Source organism: Macaca nemestrina, chromosome 8 (assembly GCF_043159975.1).
Source record: "Macaca nemestrina isolate mMacNem1 chromosome 8, mMacNem.hap1, whole genome shotgun sequence".
Lineage (NCBI taxonomy): Eukaryota > Metazoa > Chordata > Mammalia > Primates > Cercopithecidae > Macaca > Macaca nemestrina.
This window is the reverse complement of record NC_092132.1, coordinates 129084689-129102032: the sequence shown is the minus strand read 5'-3', so window position 1 is coordinate 129102032 and position 17344 is coordinate 129084689. Positions and strand designations below refer to the sequence as shown.

General features: G+C 43.5%; 1 protein-coding gene across 4 annotated transcripts in view; it reads left to right on the top strand.

Annotated features, from left to right (window-relative positions):
* The window catches only part of LOC105482043 (dedicator of cytokinesis 5), a 232257-nt gene that overhangs the window by 183215 nt on the left and 31698 nt on the right, over positions 1 to 17344 (top strand). For all 4 annotated transcript variants that reach the window (XM_071068478.1, XM_071068477.1, XM_071068476.1 and 1 more), the window contains 10 exons: positions 9 to 109; positions 1348 to 1406; positions 1736 to 1890; positions 2724 to 2809; positions 5460 to 5619; positions 6559 to 6599; positions 7498 to 7588; positions 10466 to 10585; positions 12511 to 12600; positions 15860 to 15964. In XM_071068478.1, coding sequence (XP_070924579.1) covers positions 9 to 109; positions 1348 to 1406; positions 1736 to 1890; positions 2724 to 2809; positions 5460 to 5619; positions 6559 to 6599; positions 7498 to 7588; positions 10466 to 10585; positions 12511 to 12600; positions 15860 to 15964 — 1008 coding nt within the window. The remainder of the gene's footprint in view (positions 1 to 8; positions 110 to 1347; positions 1407 to 1735; positions 1891 to 2723; positions 2810 to 5459; positions 5620 to 6558; positions 6600 to 7497; positions 7589 to 10465; positions 10586 to 12510; positions 12601 to 15859; positions 15965 to 17344) is intronic.

Here is a 17344-nt window from a genome sequence, read left to right as displayed (position 1 = left end):
TTGAACAGCTCTGGAACAATTACTTCCATTTGGCAGTAGCATTTCTCACCCATGAGTTCCTTCAGCTTGAAACCTTCTCACAAGCCAAGCGCAACAAAATTGTTAAAAAGTAAGTGTCCTTTTAAAGTTAAGATCGGGAAGGGGCTTCTTCCATTTGTTTATATTGAGAGCAGTATTTTAGGTATCACAGAAATTACTATTTAGTGGCTGCCCATGTTGTTAGTGAGGTAGATCTTCAACTAATTACTTAATAGGCCTCACATTCCCCCAGGTTCAGCACTCTTTTCTTAAGGCCCAACCATCTCCCTATCAGTCATCCCATGCTTTTTATCAAATCTGTACCTAGAGACGGACTTTGACTATCAGCATGCCCATCCCCAAGAACAGCTGCGCCTCTGCTGGCAGCTTCCCCAAATTGCAGGCATAGTACTTTGTGAAGTACTATGAGTACCATGAACCACTATGAAGAGTCACTCATAGTGCTTCACAAAGCACACTCCTTCCCTGCCGTTTCAGCAGAGAAAGCCAGGACTCAAACATTGCATTAAAATGCCCTCCAGATTCCTGGCCTGGAATTCAAAATGGAATTATGTGCAGAAGTGATAAGAGATTTAGGGAAGCATTGCATTTCATTGAGAGACTAGAAATCCAAAGACCGTGTTGTTAAAAAATAACTTGAGGAATGTATTATTTGAAGACTTCGAAATTTTAGTTCTGTTCCCTTTGTTGGGATATCTGTGATATCTAGGAAAACTATTTAGTGTCCTTCTACTTCTGGTTCCTCCCTCAAAAACTGCCTCTATATATAGAAAAACAGCAAAGCATTTTTTGCTCCCAAGGACCAATTTTTATCCCTTTGTGGGCAATATCACTCCCATTGAGAGTACATGGTGTAGAGCATTCCAATGTGAATACTTGAAGAACATACTGGAATGGATGTATATTACCCAAATATCAGTCTATAAAGTATATAAGTATTTAGTCTGCCTGTTAGACATCAGTCACAGTACTGTATAATCATACTTCATTCACCTTCCTTTTCATCAGTGTTTGCCGTGTTTTGTTTGGCTTTGTCTGTGCCTCATTATTCTCCCTGAAGTGAGTTTGTTAATCTCATCTTAGTTATTTTTCAGTGTTTCCATTTGGCTTTTCATGCTGTCAGGGTCCCCTGGCCTCTGTGTGCCTCATTCCTTTTGGGGGCTTGTTTAGGTGTGAACCTCATCTCTTAAGGCTGGGCCTTAAGAGTGACCTAGAGGGGCACAGACTGTTTTTACTTTCCTTCTTATTGTGTTTATGCAATTCATTTCCACTGCAAATCCTCCTTCTGGTTTATGATCTTCTTCCTAGATATGGGGACATGAGAAAGGAAATCGGCTTTAGAATCCGGGACATGTGGTATAACCTGGGTGAGTGTCTAGCCTTGAACAGGCCTGATCACAACTTCTGAGTGACAAGCATGCCGTGATGAATTCTTTTTTTATTTTGATCCACATAACCCTGAGATGTATTTGTCTGTGTGTCTGGAAGTGAAAGTTGATTTGTGGGTTTCATTGACAATGAATTGTCTTTTACTCTGGCATCCACATGTTATCAGAATATAATATTGAGTCACTCACTTCTGAATTGAGTTGATTTACCCACATAAACCTTTTCTTATGGGCCTTGTGGAGGAAGATTGTAACACTTTACTTTCAGTGAAATAGTTTTTTAATATCTTCATTCACTTTCATTTCAGGTCCCCATAAAATCAAATTCATCCCATCCATGGTGGGTCCCATTCTGGAGGTCACTCTGACCCCCGAAGTAGAGCTCCGGAAAGCCACAATCCCCATTTTCTTTGATATGATGCAGTGTGAGTTCAATTTCAGTGGAAATGGCAATTTCCATATGGTAAGAAGTGGTAGACCATGTAGTATTAGTAAATGGACATATAGTCAACTCATTAGTCATTTCTTTCTATGTAGAGAAGCAGTAACCTAAATAATGCAAGTCCACGTTGATCTGAAAGTTCACTTTAGATTTCATTTTATAAGGCAATTAGAGATAGAGTCAGACATTGCAACCCAGAGCCTGAAAGAGATATTTTTGCTACATGTCTTTCCTAAGGCAACACCCTGTCTGTAGATAATTAAATAAAGTTAACTTCATGCATTTTAATTCTGGCTGTTTGAGTATAGCCCAGAGAATAATGTGGTGAATTGAATTTTAAAACCTATCTATTATAGTACAGCTGAAAGCAATGTAATGGATTAAGTTCTAATCCATTACTCTATAGCTTTGAGAACATCATTTTCCTGATGTGTCTTCTCTATGCCTCTGTTTTCTTATCTACAAAGTGTATTAATATTGAAAGGATGATTTTGCAGCTATGAACCTCTGCAAAAGCAAATCTCACTGCGGAGACTTGGGCATGAAACTAAAGTAAAATAGAAAAACGAAAATTATTATTCTATTTTTATATGCATAGTTGTAACAGAAAGCAATGTTTGGGATAATATTTTTTTAATCAAATGTAATGCAAAGGACAAAGTGACATGAGACTGTGTTAGAACATTTTAATAGGGCCTTGGTGCACAGTTTATGAGTGACCCTCTGTGATCCTCCCTGTCTGTGCTGAAAACAGTTCACAACTCAATGAATGGGTTGGCCAAGTCTAGAAAGGTTGGCCATGTCTTCTTCTAAGGATGCAGCATTTTCCTATGAAATTCTACGTCTACTTTCAGTTTGAGAATGAGCTGATCACAAAGCTGGACCAGGAGGTAGAAGGGGGCAGAGGAGACGAACAATACAAGGTTCTTCTGGAAAAACTGTGAGTATTTCAGGAGCAAAACCTTAAGTCAGTGGTGTCATTTAGTAATAGAGAAAAACAGGGGTCCTGTTGCACTGATAGAGCAATTGAGTAGTCTCAGAGTCACCAGGGCCACCCCCACTGTGGTCTTCAGTGTGGTTATGGGGTATATACTGTCCACAGCTGACATTGTTTATCTGGTGGGAGTCAAATGCCGGTATTTTCCTGGCCAGCCTGGCCCTAGAGAACACAGCAGATGGAGGCAAGGAGGAGGTGCACAGAGCGGTGGCATTTTGCCCAGTGTTTGAATTTTTGAACTTCAGCAAAAGTGTTAGCACTTCTAATTATAACTGCAAAGCAACAATTTAAAGGAAAAAATATTTCAAGGTCTGCTGTGTATGTAAAAAATACCTTATGCCCCATAAAGGACATAAAACCAAAGCAGTTCTATCTCCAGCCAGGTTGGTCTTTTTCCTGTCCTGTCATCCACCCCATTCAACACATCTGTACCTCTGTCTGGGCTCCCATTATCACCACTGTCCCTTCTTCCTCCACCGCCACACTCACCTATAACCCTCTTGCCCTTGTCATCCTCCTTGGCACATGTGGAGTAATGGAGAATGGAAAAGTGATTATTTAAAAAACACATAGGTGTTGGCCTCAGTGAGAGATTGAGCGTCAAACCCTGTTTTCACCACATATTAAGAGTTTGGCTTTATTCCAGCAATTCTGCTTATCCAACACCTCATTTTTTTTCCCTCTCCAAGAATAGCATCTATTTTTTGATATCATTATGAGGATTACAGGAGATGATATGCTAACATAGCATCTGTTGCAGAGTTCAAGCCTAATAAATATTGGCTGCTCTAGTGTTTGTGGTGGTTGTTATTACAATTTGTTTTTGGTGTTTGTTTGTTTTTAAGAGATAGAGTCTCTCTCTGTTGCCCAGGCTGGAGTACAGTGGTACAATGATAGCTCACTAAAGCCTGGAACTCCTGGGCTCAAGCAGTCCTCCCACTTCAGACTCCGAAGTACTAGGACTACAGGCATATGTCGCCATGCCCAGCTGTTTCTTATTTTTATTTGTGTAGAAATGGGGTCTTGCCGTGTTGCCAAGGCTGGTCTGAAAATTTTGCTTTAAGTGATCCTCCCACTTCAGCCTCCCTAGTAGCTAGGACTGTAGGCTTGCACCACCATGCCCAGCTGGCTTTCATTTTTATTTTTGTAGAGATGGGGTCTTGCTTTGTTGCCCAGGCTGGTCTAGAACTCTTGGCCTCAAGCATTCCTCCAGCCTTGGCTTCCTAATGGGCTGGGATTACAGGCGTGAGTCACCACGTCTGGCCTATTATTATTATTATTATTTGCAGGCCTGCCCTTCATTCACGTTGTAACTACTCTAGACCATTGCTTTCTCATGTTCCCTGAACTTTTCTAGTATTGACCAACTGCGTCTCCAGCTGAGTGCTTGCCTGGGTCACTTTGTTGTTCACCTGTTTTGTGGGAGTTTTGTGGATGAGAGTCTGTGTTTGAGGACAGTGCTCCCAACTGTTTTCTTTTTTGAAGATTCCCTAAGGAACCAGCACTCTGAATACTTAGAAATGGAATTGAGTTGATAAATAGTCTGTATTTTAAAGGACTAGAAGCCTTTCTTATTTTGTTTTTAATGGCGATAGGTCCTTTTGTTGGTGTTTTTATCCTGTTTCCATTAAGTCTCTCCATTTGAACTTCAAACCTCCCAGTTTATATCTTTTGCAATTCTGATCTTTTGTGGAATTAAGTGAAGTTATGCACATATACACAAAATATTTACACGTGATATGCTACTTTTTTTTAATCCTGCAGCTGATTTTTTTTACATAAGGATCTTACTTTGTTTTCTTCATTCTTCCTAGTTCACTAACTCAGAAAAAATATGGATACCTAGGTCTCCAGTGCCCAAGAATAACCCTAAATCTGGACTAATGTTTTGGACCCATTTCTTTCTCTTTCCCTCTCCCTCTTTTCCCAGATTTTCTTTTAATTTTCTAATCTAATGAGCCCTAGAACTTCGCTCTATGTGTGACCAAAGGGACAGGATTTAGACTGAAAGTTTAGCCTCAGTTTGCTTCTTTACAACTCTGCATTTTTATCTGAAGCTAGGACTTTTATCTAAAGAGCCGCATTGCAGGAGGTGTACTAGGTTTCCAGGTTCCTCTAGGCTGGGCATCCATACGAGGCATTCCAGAATGTTCAGAGGATGCCCTGAGTGCCAGGCCTTAGGGAGAATAGAGACATAGGAAAAATGGTCTCATGCAACTAGATTACAGTCCTCACACAGCACAAACCTTTTGAGCAAGGGTTTGTTGACTGAATAAAACACAAACAAAAACAGACATTGAAAGAAGGACATTGCGGGCTGGGATTCTAAGTGATGGTAGGACTTGAGCTGAGTCCTAAAGAAAACTGGAACTTGAGTCCACAGAGAAGCGCAGCATAAATGAAGGTCACAGGATAGGAAGGTGTTGCATGAGGTGTGTGTGTCGGCTTAACTCTGTCACTTAATATCTAACACTGACATTCTGTGTCGTCAAATCCTATGCCAACCACTGCTGAGACCCTGGTCAGTGCCGGTCAGTGCTGCTGGAATGACAGCATGGAACCTGGGCTTTTGTCTCTCCCTCCGCCCCTCCAGGCTCCTAGAACATTGCCGGAAACACAAATACCTCTCCAGCTCTGGGGAGGTCTTTGCCCTCCTGGTCAGCAGCCTCTTAGAGAACCTGCTGGACTATAGAACCATCATCATGCACGATGAGAGCAAGGAGAACCGTATGAGCTGCACTGTGAATGTGCTGGTATGTGACATGCCCCTGGGGTGATGGGAGGGGACTCAGGCTGCCCCTGCACCCTACAGCTTAGCTCTAGGTGGATCCCACAAACACAGAGGCACCCCGGGCACCTTTGTGGAGCTGGTGTCTTCCTGAGTCTAATTGGAATGGCTGGCTCAGCTCCCAGGTACCAGCAGCCACAGACCCTGAGGATAAATTTGGTGTGCTTTTGATTGTTTTAATTTTTGTTTCAGTAGGTTTTGGGGGTACAGGGGGTTTCTGGTTACATGGATAAGTTTCTGTTTGTGTGTTTGTTTGTTTGTTTGTTTGTTTTTGAGACGGAGTCTCGCTCTGTTGCCAGGCTGGAGTGCAGTGGTAGGATCTCGGCTCACTGGCAACCTCCGCCTCCCGGGTTCAAGCAATTCTCCTGACTCAGCCACCCGAGTCAGGAATTACAGGCTGGAATTACAGGCACGTGCCAGCATGCCCAGCTAATTTTTGCATTTTTAGTAGAGACGGGACTTTCACCATGTTGGCCGGGATGGTCTCAATCTCCTGACCTCGTGATCCACCCGCCTCAGCCTCCCAAAGTGTCAGGATTACAGGCATGAGCCACCGTGCCCGCCCAGAGAAGTTCTTTAGTGATGATTTCTGAGATTTTAGAGCACCCGTCACCCGAGCACCGTACCCAAAATGTAGTCTTTTATCCCTCACCCACCTGTAACCTTCCCCGCTGAGTTCCCAAAGTCCTTTATATCATTCTTGTGCCTTTGCGTCCTGAGGATAAATATCGCCTTTTCTTATGGGGATATTTGTTAAAGGGAAACAGCGAACACTTTGGAAAAGTGAAACTGTTGAAAAGCAGCAACAGTGGTTTGGCTATTTTTGTGGTGAGCTTGTCAATAGCTCTTGATTTATATTGGGATTCTGTGATCCTTTTTTTTTTTTTTTTTTTTTTCCTGGCAGAACTTTTATAAAGAAAAGAAGAGAGAGGACATATACATAAGGTAAGTTGAAGGAAATTTCTTGCTTCTGCTATTTATTTCATGGCTTTGTGATTGATTTCTTCAGTAAACAAATACGATGCCCAACACCGTGTTTGCTGCTTTGAGAGACCCCTAAAAGTACATGATATGCTCCATTCACCCTGAACTGACAAACTCTTTAGACAGAGACATGAATAAGTATGACAGGAAGGAGTGCCTACGTGAGGTCATGTCAGGGATCAGGGGAGGGATAGACAAATTCTATCCTGGGTGGGCAGGAGAGGCTGTATAGGGAGAGGCAGGAAAACCCATGCAAGAGTCTTAGCGAATCTCTGAACATGAAACAAACTTGTACATAACCAACATGCATGTTCTTGGGGAGAGATTCTATAGCTTTCATTAGCTTCCCAGAGGGGTCCAAGACCTAAAATTTAAAAACATTAAACAGCACTACCTTAAAGACGGAAGAGAAACTAGTCTAGATGGAGTCGGAGAAACACGGAGGCAGGAGGTGCGCAGTGTATTAAAGAAATGAGGAGGAACCGACTCCTTGGCTCAAGAGGAAGGAATAGCTTCTGTACAGTAGTGGGGAAGGGGGAGTCACGCAGGGAAGCAGGCTGGGGTCTGGTTATGGAATGATCTGAACACTATATCAACTTGAGCCTGGGCAGCATAGAAAAACCCTGTCTCTACAAAACACAATGAAAATTAGCCGGGCTTGGTGGCACATGCCAGCTACTCAGGAGGCTGAGGTGGGTGGATCACTTGAGCCCTGGAGCTCAAGGCTGCAGTGAGCCATGATCGGACCACTGCACACTCCAGCCTGGCCAACATAGCAAGACCCTGTCTCAAAACAAAACTTAAAAAACCTACAAAACTCTCGAGTGACAAGATGCTTCCTTTCTCCCCTTCTTGCCAGATATCTGTACAAGCTTCGAGATTTGCACCGAGACTGTGAGAACTACACAGAAGCTGCCTACACCCTTCTCTTGCACGCTGAGCTTCTGCAGGTGAATGGCTCAGAGAGCTTGTTTGAACAGGGTGGAGTATACCGTCCTTTCAGACTAAATTCTATACGTTTTATGATTTTGATGGGAAAGAACCTTATTCCAGGGATGTCCTTTTATATAAGTTTTTAAAAATTCTTTCTAAATAGGCACAACTAATTTGTACATCAAGTATGGGAAAATGTCAGTTATCTTTTATTTAAAAGTCTTTAGAAAGCAGAGCATGACTTATGAACCTTTGGTAATTGACACTCTAATTAAAGCAATAAAACACACATTGATGAATACATTAAAAAAATTTTTTAAACTTCAGAAAACCACAGAAAGATGAGTTATAAGTGAATATAGTACCATAGAAGTACTCTGCTATTTTTATTCTCTCCGTAAATAAATGTATGTTGTGGCTTAGATATAAATACATCTATATGCTATGAGTCCCAAGTAATTATTTCTGGCCCTGAGCAGCTCCTCTAACTTTGGATTTACATACAAACTTTGATTGGCTAATACGCAGCTCAAACTGAACAAGGCAGTAACAGGAAGCTTTATTTCTCACTCTTTGCTCCTCCCCAACCCATCCTACCTCATTTTATTACCATGTTACTAATAACATTCCCATCCATTTAGTTACTCAGGCAACCTCATAGTCATCTTCGATTCTTCTCTTTTACTCACCACCTCCCATGTTCTCCACAAGCAAGAGATGTGGCCCCTCTGTTCAGAAAATGCCCCTAACCTATCCACTTTTCTTTTTATTTTTTCTTTCTTTTTTTTTTTTTTTTTTTTAAGAGATGAGATCTTGCTATGTTGCCCAGGCTGGTCTTGAACTCCTGGGCTCAAGCAATCCTCCCGCTTCAGCCTCCCAGAGTACTAGGATTACAAGTGTGAGCCACCATGCTGGCCAATCCACTTTTCTTTATATCCCTGGCCAGCACCTTGGTCCATCCCATCAGCATGTCACACCTTGAGCATGACAGCAGCCTCCTGTTGGACATCAAGTATGGGAAAATGTCAGTTATCTTTTATTTAAAAATCTTTAGAAAGCAAAGCATGACTTATGAACCTTTGGTAATTGACACTCTAATTAAAGCAATAAAACACACATTGATGAATACATAAAAGAATTTGTAAAACTGCAGAAAACCACAGAAAGATGAGTTATAAGTGAATATAGTACCATAGAAGTACTCTGTCTTCTATGAGACATAGTATAGTGTCTCTGTCTCCAGTCTTGTTCCCAGTTATTAATATTCTTTTAATTTTATACTAAAGTAATATAAGTGCATTGTCCTAAGATATGAATTAAAAACAGGATTCCTATGCTTCATCACTTCCCAAAGGAAATTCACAATTCATATTTAAGTTTAGGGCATTAAAAAGCTTATTGTATAATGGGCCAGGTGTGGTGGCTCACGCCTGTAATCCCAGGTCTTTGGGAAGCTGAGGGCAGCAGATCACTTGAGGTCAGGAGTTCGAGAACAGCCTGGCTAACATGGTGAAACCCCGTCTCTACTAAAAATACAAAAACTTAGCAGGGTGTAGTGGCGTATGCCTGTAGTCCCAGCTACTTAGGAGGCTGAGGCAGGAGAATTGCTTGAACTGCAAGGCGGAGGTTTCCAGTATGCTGAGATGGCACCACTGTATTCCAGCCTGGGTGATAGAGCAAGACTCTGTCTCCAAAAAAAAACAAAAAACAAAAAAACTTATTGTATGTAGCTGAGAAAGTGAGGCTTGTTGACTGTAGATTTTGCCATTGGATGATCACAAAGAAATCCTGAGTGTCTGTAACTGTAGGTCTCTTCATTTGAGCAACTCAGTAAGTTAAACTCTCCTATCCTGCTATAAGGTATGAGGTATGAATGCAGCTTTTTTCCACCCAGATTGCTATTCAATAGAGATGCTGTTAAGTATAGTTCACATTTTGCTTATTGATATAAGACCCCATCTTTATTACTAAATTCTTATTTTGGGGGCAGGGAATCTCTTTCTAGATTGTATATGCTTTTACGTGGGTCTCTGTCTGTTCATGTACCAATACCATACTGTATTAATTATTAATTCTTGATAGTATGTTTTATGACCTGGTAGTTACTCTTGATTGCTCTTCTTTTTCAGAGTTTTCCTACCTATTCCTTTTTGTTTATTTTTCCATATGGACTTTGGAAAGATGAAATTTAAAAATTAATTTAGTGAGAATTTACATGTTAATGAAATAGAATTTTCTTATCCAAAAGCATGGTATGACTTTCCATTTGTTCGAGTCTGTGTTTGTGCCCTTCAATGGTGTGTGAAAGTTTTCTGCATATAAGTCTTGCATATTCCTTGTAATGTTCACTCTTAGAAATGTTCTTTTTGGACTTATTTTTGTTTGGTTCCATTCTTCTATTATCTTCTGTATATTTAGTCTCCATGTATCTGAAATCTGTTTTATTCCAAGTATATTAATTGGTTTTCCTGCTGTGTAACTTAATTCTCTTACTGCGTGTCGCAGTTTCTTAGTCAACTGCCTTGCCTTGTGAGGAATACAGCCATAATGTTTGGAAATTGTGATAGTTTTACCTCTTCCTATTCGTTTTTAGACTCCTAATTTGTTCCTTCTATCTGACTGAGTTAATGATGCCCCAGTACTGCGACAGTCATGTCGGTTAGCGACCTTGCTTTGTCGCTGGCATTTTAGGGGAATGCTGTGGGTGCTCATCCATTTGGCATGATACTTGTTTTGGAGCTGGCATGTGTACATGTGTGTATATGTAACTTTTGTGTTTCATACATAATCTAAAATACAAAATCAATGAGTCAAATATATATGCACTATTTTCTTGATGTTAGAGGGCTGAATATTTGTTGTATTAACCGTGTGTTGCTTTTCTTCCTTTTCAGTGGTCTGACAAGCCCTGTGTGCCTCATTTACTTCAGAGGGACAGTTACTATGTTTATACCCAGCAAGAGCTTAAAGAGAAGCTGTATCAAGAAATCATATCGTATTTTGACAAAGGCAAAGTGAGTATTGGATTGTTTTTGTACCAGGGGAAAGAGGAAAATGACCGCAGTATCGCAGTACGATTCTGATGCTCACCACCTGGAGTTAGCACCGACTACCCAGGTTCAGGGCACCGTCTCCAACGAGACTGCCCCCACTTCAGATGCCTTCTGCAAGTTTGGGGTTCCCCAGTCCATTCATAGTTCTGGGCAACTGGCTCTACATCTGGGGGGCTTCCACTGCCCCCTCGGGTTTCATAGTCTGCTAGAACAACCAACAGAACACAGTGAAGTGCTGTATTTAACAATTCCAGTTTCATCAGGAAGGATGTAAACTGAGGCCAGCCAAATGAGAGGACCCATAGGGAACAGTCTGGGAGAGTCCCAAGCACGAGGTTTCTGTGTCTTCCCCCTGTGAACCTGCGACACCTGCCCAGCAGATCAGTGTGTTCCTCAATCAGGAAGCTCACCCAAGCCATGGGTGTACAGAGTTTTTATTGGGGTTTCTTTCTTTTTTTTTTTCTTGGTAGATATGGGGTCTCACCAGTTGCCCAGCCTGGTTTAGAACCTAGAACTCCTGGGCTCCAGTGTTCCTCCTGCCTTGGCCTCCCAAGGTGCTGAGATTACAGGCGTGAGCCACTGTGGGGTTTCATTATACAGGCAGGATTGAATGAATCATTAACTACATGATGAACTTGACCTTTAGCCTCCTTTTTTTGCCTGGAGGTCAGGCTGATATCAGGTGGCTCACGGTCCTCACCTTCTAGTCACATGGTTAGTACTTCTGGCATGGCAGACCCCATCCTGAGACTAGGAGACCGCCCTGAGTCACCTCATTAGCATAGATTTGGGTGTGATCCTGGGGTGGGGACACCAGGAACGGCAAAGACACTTTTATTACTTGAGAAATTCTAAGGGTTTAGGAGCTCCCTCGCTGGAACTCAGGACCAAGACCAGGTACATGATTTAATATACAACAGTAACTCACAGCTACTCTTTATTCTTTCCTTGCGTATGCATGAATTGTGAGATTTCAGAGGGGAACACATTTTGCAAACAGTGATTTTAAAAGATTTAATTTTGAAGCGTTTCACAATGGCTTGTGGGCTCTGCACACATTCCTTCAGCAGCCAGAAACGATGGAACGTAGCACCTTGTGAACAGGAATGAAGCAGGAGGCGACCGGATGCTGCGAGTTGAATAGTATCCGTCTAAGAGACAGCTCATGAGATACCAAAGGGATTAGAAGGCTCAATCTGGGCTGCTAGCCTCAGACACGGAGGACATGCGTTAGCCTGCAACTTACATCTTTATACATGCTCGGAGGCATTTCCTAAAACTCATCCACTAAGTAGGGAAATCAGTGCCCTGCATGGAAACACAGTTTGCCAAATTCCACACAACAGTACTGTTAGCCTTTTTCCATCTCCACAAACAACATAACTACACCCACACACTCCCGTACACACACCCATACACACATACAAACACAAACATACCCCTACACACACACACACACACACACACACACACACAAACACATTTCAGAACCAAAGTACCATGGAAACTTCCTTTCCCTTTTCAACAAGACTTGCATGCTCTCCAAACCTAGGCTGGCACTGCCTCCTCTCTACTTTCAAGTGCTGTGGGTGCTTTGCCTGTTAAACGCGTTATTGCTTTTTTGGGGGACACATGGTACTTATTCTTAATGTCCTTGCAAACAGAACTACAGTAGATGCCCCTGGCAAAGCTGCCAATACACACTATCTATGATGTCAGGAAATAAAGGTTTCATTGATGCAAAGTATAAAGCGAGTGAGGAATATCTACCGAGACTCAATGCCCCGGACCACCTGCTCTTTCCCAGTGACTCGCCAGTGGCTTTTGCCACCAGATCAATGACTGCCTTGTTCTTCACTTTTAACCCTACTTTCCTTTTTCTGAAGATGTGGGAGAAGGCCATCAAACTGAGCAAAGAGTTGGCCGAGACTTACGAAAGCAAAGTATTTGACTACGAGGGCCTTGGCAACCTCCTGGTGAGTCTGGGTCAAAATATGTTAGGCCTCTGACAGGGATGCTAAAATTAGTGCTCATGAAAATGTTTCTGTAAGTTGAAAGTCAGGATGAATGGTGTTTTTTTACAATGGAAAAGTCAGCTTTGCTTGAAATGAGAATGAAAAAAGATGTAGTCCAAAAGTTCTCATCAATATTTCTAGAAAGTATCCTTCAGAGAAGGTTCAGGACACCTCTGGAAGTGGAGTGGGGTTGCCTCGACAGTGTGGTGGAATATCGAGTTTCAGATAATAGTGACTCGGCTTCCACATCCCTCCAGATCTCTGTCTGCAGCTCTCTCATTCTTCCTGAAGCCATTTTTCTTTATGTGGACCCTCCATATTCCCAGACATCAGTAAAGCAAAACAAAAATGAATGCCCAGTGTTAGGCAGCCACCATTCCAAATGCCCAGTGGAGGCAGCACCATTCTAAATGCCCAGTGTTGGGCAGCAACCATTCCTAATGCCCAGTGGAGGCAGCCACCATTCCAAATGCCCAGTGTTAGGCAGCCACCATTCCGAATGCCCAGTGGAGGCAGCAACCATTCTGAATGCCCAGTGTTAGGCAGCCACCATTCCGAATGCCCAGTGGAGGCAACCACCATTCTAAATGCCCAGGGGAGGCAGCACCATTCCAAATGCCCAGGGGAGGGAGCACCATTCCAAATGCCCAGGGGAGGCAGCACCATTCCGAATGCCCAGTGGAGGCAGCAACCATTCCGAATGCCCAGTGGAGGCAGCCACCATTCCGAATGCCCAGTGGAGGCAGCCACCATTCCGAATGTCCAGTGGAGGCAGCCACCATTCCAAATGCCCAGAGGAGGCAGCCACCATTCCGAATGCCCAGTGGAGGCAGCAACCATTCCGAATGCCCAGTGTTAGGCAGCCACCATTCTGAATGCCCAGTGGAGGTAACCACCATTCTAAATGCCCAGGGGAGGCAGCACCATTCCAAATGCCCAGGGGAGGCAGCACCATTCCAAATGCCCAGGGGAGGCAGCACCATTCCGAATGCCCAGTGGAGGCAGCAACCATTCCGAATGCCCAGTGGAGGCAGCCACCATTCCGAATGCCCAGTGGAGGCAGCCACTATTCCGAATGTCCAGTGGAGGCAGCCACCATTCCGAATGTCCAGTGGAGGCAGCCACCATTCCAAATGCCCAGTGTTAGGCAGCCACCATTCCGAATGCCCAGTGGAGGCAACCACCATTCTGAATGCCCAGTGGAGGCAACCACCATTCCGAATGCCCAGGGGAGGCAGCCACCATTCCGAATGCCCAGTGGAGGCAGCAACCATTCTGAATGCCCAGTGTTAGGCAGCCACCATTCCGAATGCCCAGTGGAGGCAACCACCATTCTAAATGCCCAGGGGAGGCAGCACCATTCCAAATGCCCAGGGGAGGCAGCACCATTCCAAATGCCCAGGGGAGGCAGCACCATTCCGAATGCCCAGTGGAGGCAGCCACCATTCCGAATGCCCAGTGGAGGCAGCCACCATTCCGAATGCCCAGCGGAGGCAGCCACCATTCCGAATGCCCAGCGGAGGCAGCCACCATTCCGAATGCCCAGTGGAGGCAACCACCATTCTAAATGCCCCAGCAGTAGGCAGCCACCATTCCAAATGCCCAGTGGTAGACAGCCAGTCTTCTGAATGCCCGATACAAGGCAGCCACCATTCTGAATGCTCCATGGTAGGCGGCCACCATTCTGAATACCTGATGCTAGGCAACCACAATATTAAATTTAATAATTTTTAGTAGAGGAGTTAGAAAAGATCAGGTCACCCATAGTCATGAAATGATCATTATTTGAGGAGCTGGGTGTCAAGATCACTTTGTAAAAAGTCTACCGGTGTACTATACCAGCTCCTGGCTTCACATGCAAAAAACTCATGTATTAATTTCATGAACTGGACTGAGCCCGGTGGCTCATGCCTGTAATCCCAGAACTTTGGGAGGCCAAGGTAGTTGGATTGTTTGAGCCCAGGACTTCCAGACCAGTCTGAGCAACATAGTAAGACACCATCTCTACAAAAAATACAAAAAATTAGCTGGGTGTGGTGGCATGTTCCTCTAGTCTCAGCTACTTTTGGGAGGCTGAAGTGAGATGATCACCTGAGCCTGGGAGGTCAAGGCTGCAGTGAGCTGTAATCATGCTACTGCACTCCAGCCTGGGCAACAGAGTGAGATCCTGTCTCAAAAAATAGTAATAATAATAATTTCATCAACTGAACTGAGCTGAAATATTAGTAATGTAACATGTTACCTACTGGTCTAAGAAAATAGTATTTTGATGAGACTGTCACCTAGATAAATGGCACGCTAACTATTGTGGGGGAAGGGGGTTCAGGTCATTGTTCACAGCTGCCCACATCTGGCTGGCTATTTTGCTTACTTTAAGGCTGACCTTGTGAGCCAAAGCTGGGAAGCCTCTCATCTTGTGAAGAATTAAAGATAGAGGTGGTAGCAGATACTGAAAAACAGAGCATCACCACCACCTTCTGGGTACTTATAACTTACCAGACACTTTCATCGAAACCACTGCATGAACTGCACAGTCCTTCTTTTTAAAAATGTTCTTTATTTTTATTATTTTTTCACAACAGGGTCTCACTCTGTCACCCAGGCTGGAGTGCAATGGTGCAGTCATAGCTTACTGCAGCCTCGAACTCCTGGGCTCAAAACATCTTCCTGCCTCAGCTGCTGGCTCATTTTTAAATTTTTTGTAGAGATGGGGTCTCACTACTTCGCCCAGGCTGGGCTCAAACTCCTAGCCTCAGGCAATCCTCCCACCTGCGCCTCCCAATGTGCAAGGATTATAGGCATGAGCCTCTGCGCCTGGCCTTGGAAGGTCCTTTATCTTCTCCCATGGGTGTCTGGTTAAGTGCAGCCACCTTCTGTGAATCTCAGAATGCACTTTTTAACCTTTTATAGGTCCTGAGCCCACTTTGAGAAACTGCTGAAAAAGTTGCACAGTGCCCCGTTACGCAGAAGAATGCAAATGTGCACACACTTCTGCATACACCCTCAGGGAGTCACAGCCCTCCAGTGTCCATTCATGGAGCCCAGGTCCAAAACCTGTGATCTGAGAACAGGATAATCCTTTTCTGCCCAATAGGGTGTTTTTCAAAGACCTTTCATTGCTCTGCGTTACATGGGAAACAACAAAACAAGGTCTGACTTTTTTCTCCCCCTAACTGTGTCCTTATAACCTCCCCTTGGAATGTCTGGTTTTGTTTTCCAGAAAAAAAGGGCCTCGTTTTATGAGAACATCATTAAAGCAATGAGGCCTCAGCCTGAGTACTTTGCTGTTGGATACTATGGACAGGGCTTCCCTTCTTTCCTACGGGTAAGAAACCTGATGGTGGTCTCCCAGGCCATTAGGAGGAGGGAAGAAACTCATTTCTTTTCCAGATGGGCAACAGTGTGTTAGCAGCTGCCGACCCGTGTTCTCTCGCTGTGGGAGGTAGGGGAGGGAAAGCATTTCCTGAGCGGCCGGCCTCTTCACCCCACACCCCCAGACACCCCTGGTGTTCTGGCAGGTCTTTTGTGAAATGACTTTTCCCAGGTGCAGTGCAAAAGGGAAAAACATGCCCCGCACTGGTCAGCTGCTGTGGGTCACTCCGGGGAAAAGCATGGACTGATGTATTTCATTGTTTGTTGTGTTTCTAGCTAGAGCTAATTTGAAAGTAAGTATCCCAAAAACTAGACTGCAAGAGTCTCCCAAAATAAAACATTTTATTATAATAATAATGACAAGGATGGTATTTTTCTTCCATCTCAAAATCATCTATAATGTGATACTCATTTTATAGGTTAATAAACAAAAATTCTTAAGAAAAGTTTCTTTTAGAGCTGAGCTTTGCTTAAACATTTATTCTCCATCTACTTTCTCCTAATTTTAAAACAAGTGATCAAGCAAGCAATTTACATTCCTAAAAGTGCCTGATGAGACACTGTTTATTCATTCAGTCAGTAAATATTTATTGAGCATCTACTCTGTGCCAGGTATAGAGAAGGCATTAGAAATATTTTGCTGATTACAGTCAAACATAGTCCCTACCCTCATGGATTTTACAACCTAAATTCATGAGGGGAGATTTTAATCACACATGAATGTAAAATTTAAACTGCATGTCAGACACAGTGGCTCACGCCTGTAATCCCAGTGCTTTGGGAGGCTGAGGCAGGTGGATCACTTGGGGTCAGGGGTTCGAGACCAGTGTGACCAACATGCTGAAAAGCTGTCCCTACTAAAAGTACAAAAATTAGCTGGGCATGGTGGTACATGCCTGTAATCTCAGCTACTCAGGAGGCTGAGGCAGGGGAATTGCTTGAACCCAGGAGGTAGAGGTTGCATTGAGCCAAGATCACACCACTGCACTCCAGCCTGGGTGGCAGAGTGAGACTCCATCTCAAAAATAAATAACTAAATAAATAAACTGTAACCAATAAAGATACCCTGTGCTATAAGAATCTGTAACCAGGAAATATTTACCCAAGTGAAATAGAAACTTACCCTATTACAAAAAATGTACAGGAATATTTATAGCAGCTTTAATCATAGTCACCATCCAAGTGTCCCTGAACTGGTGATGTGATAAACAAACTTCAGTGTCTCCACACAACAGAATACTACAGCAGCCAAAGGCAGTGAGCTCCTGATACACACAACTGCGGGCACAATTCCCACATGCATCTTGCTAGGTAAAAGAAGTTAGACTTAAAA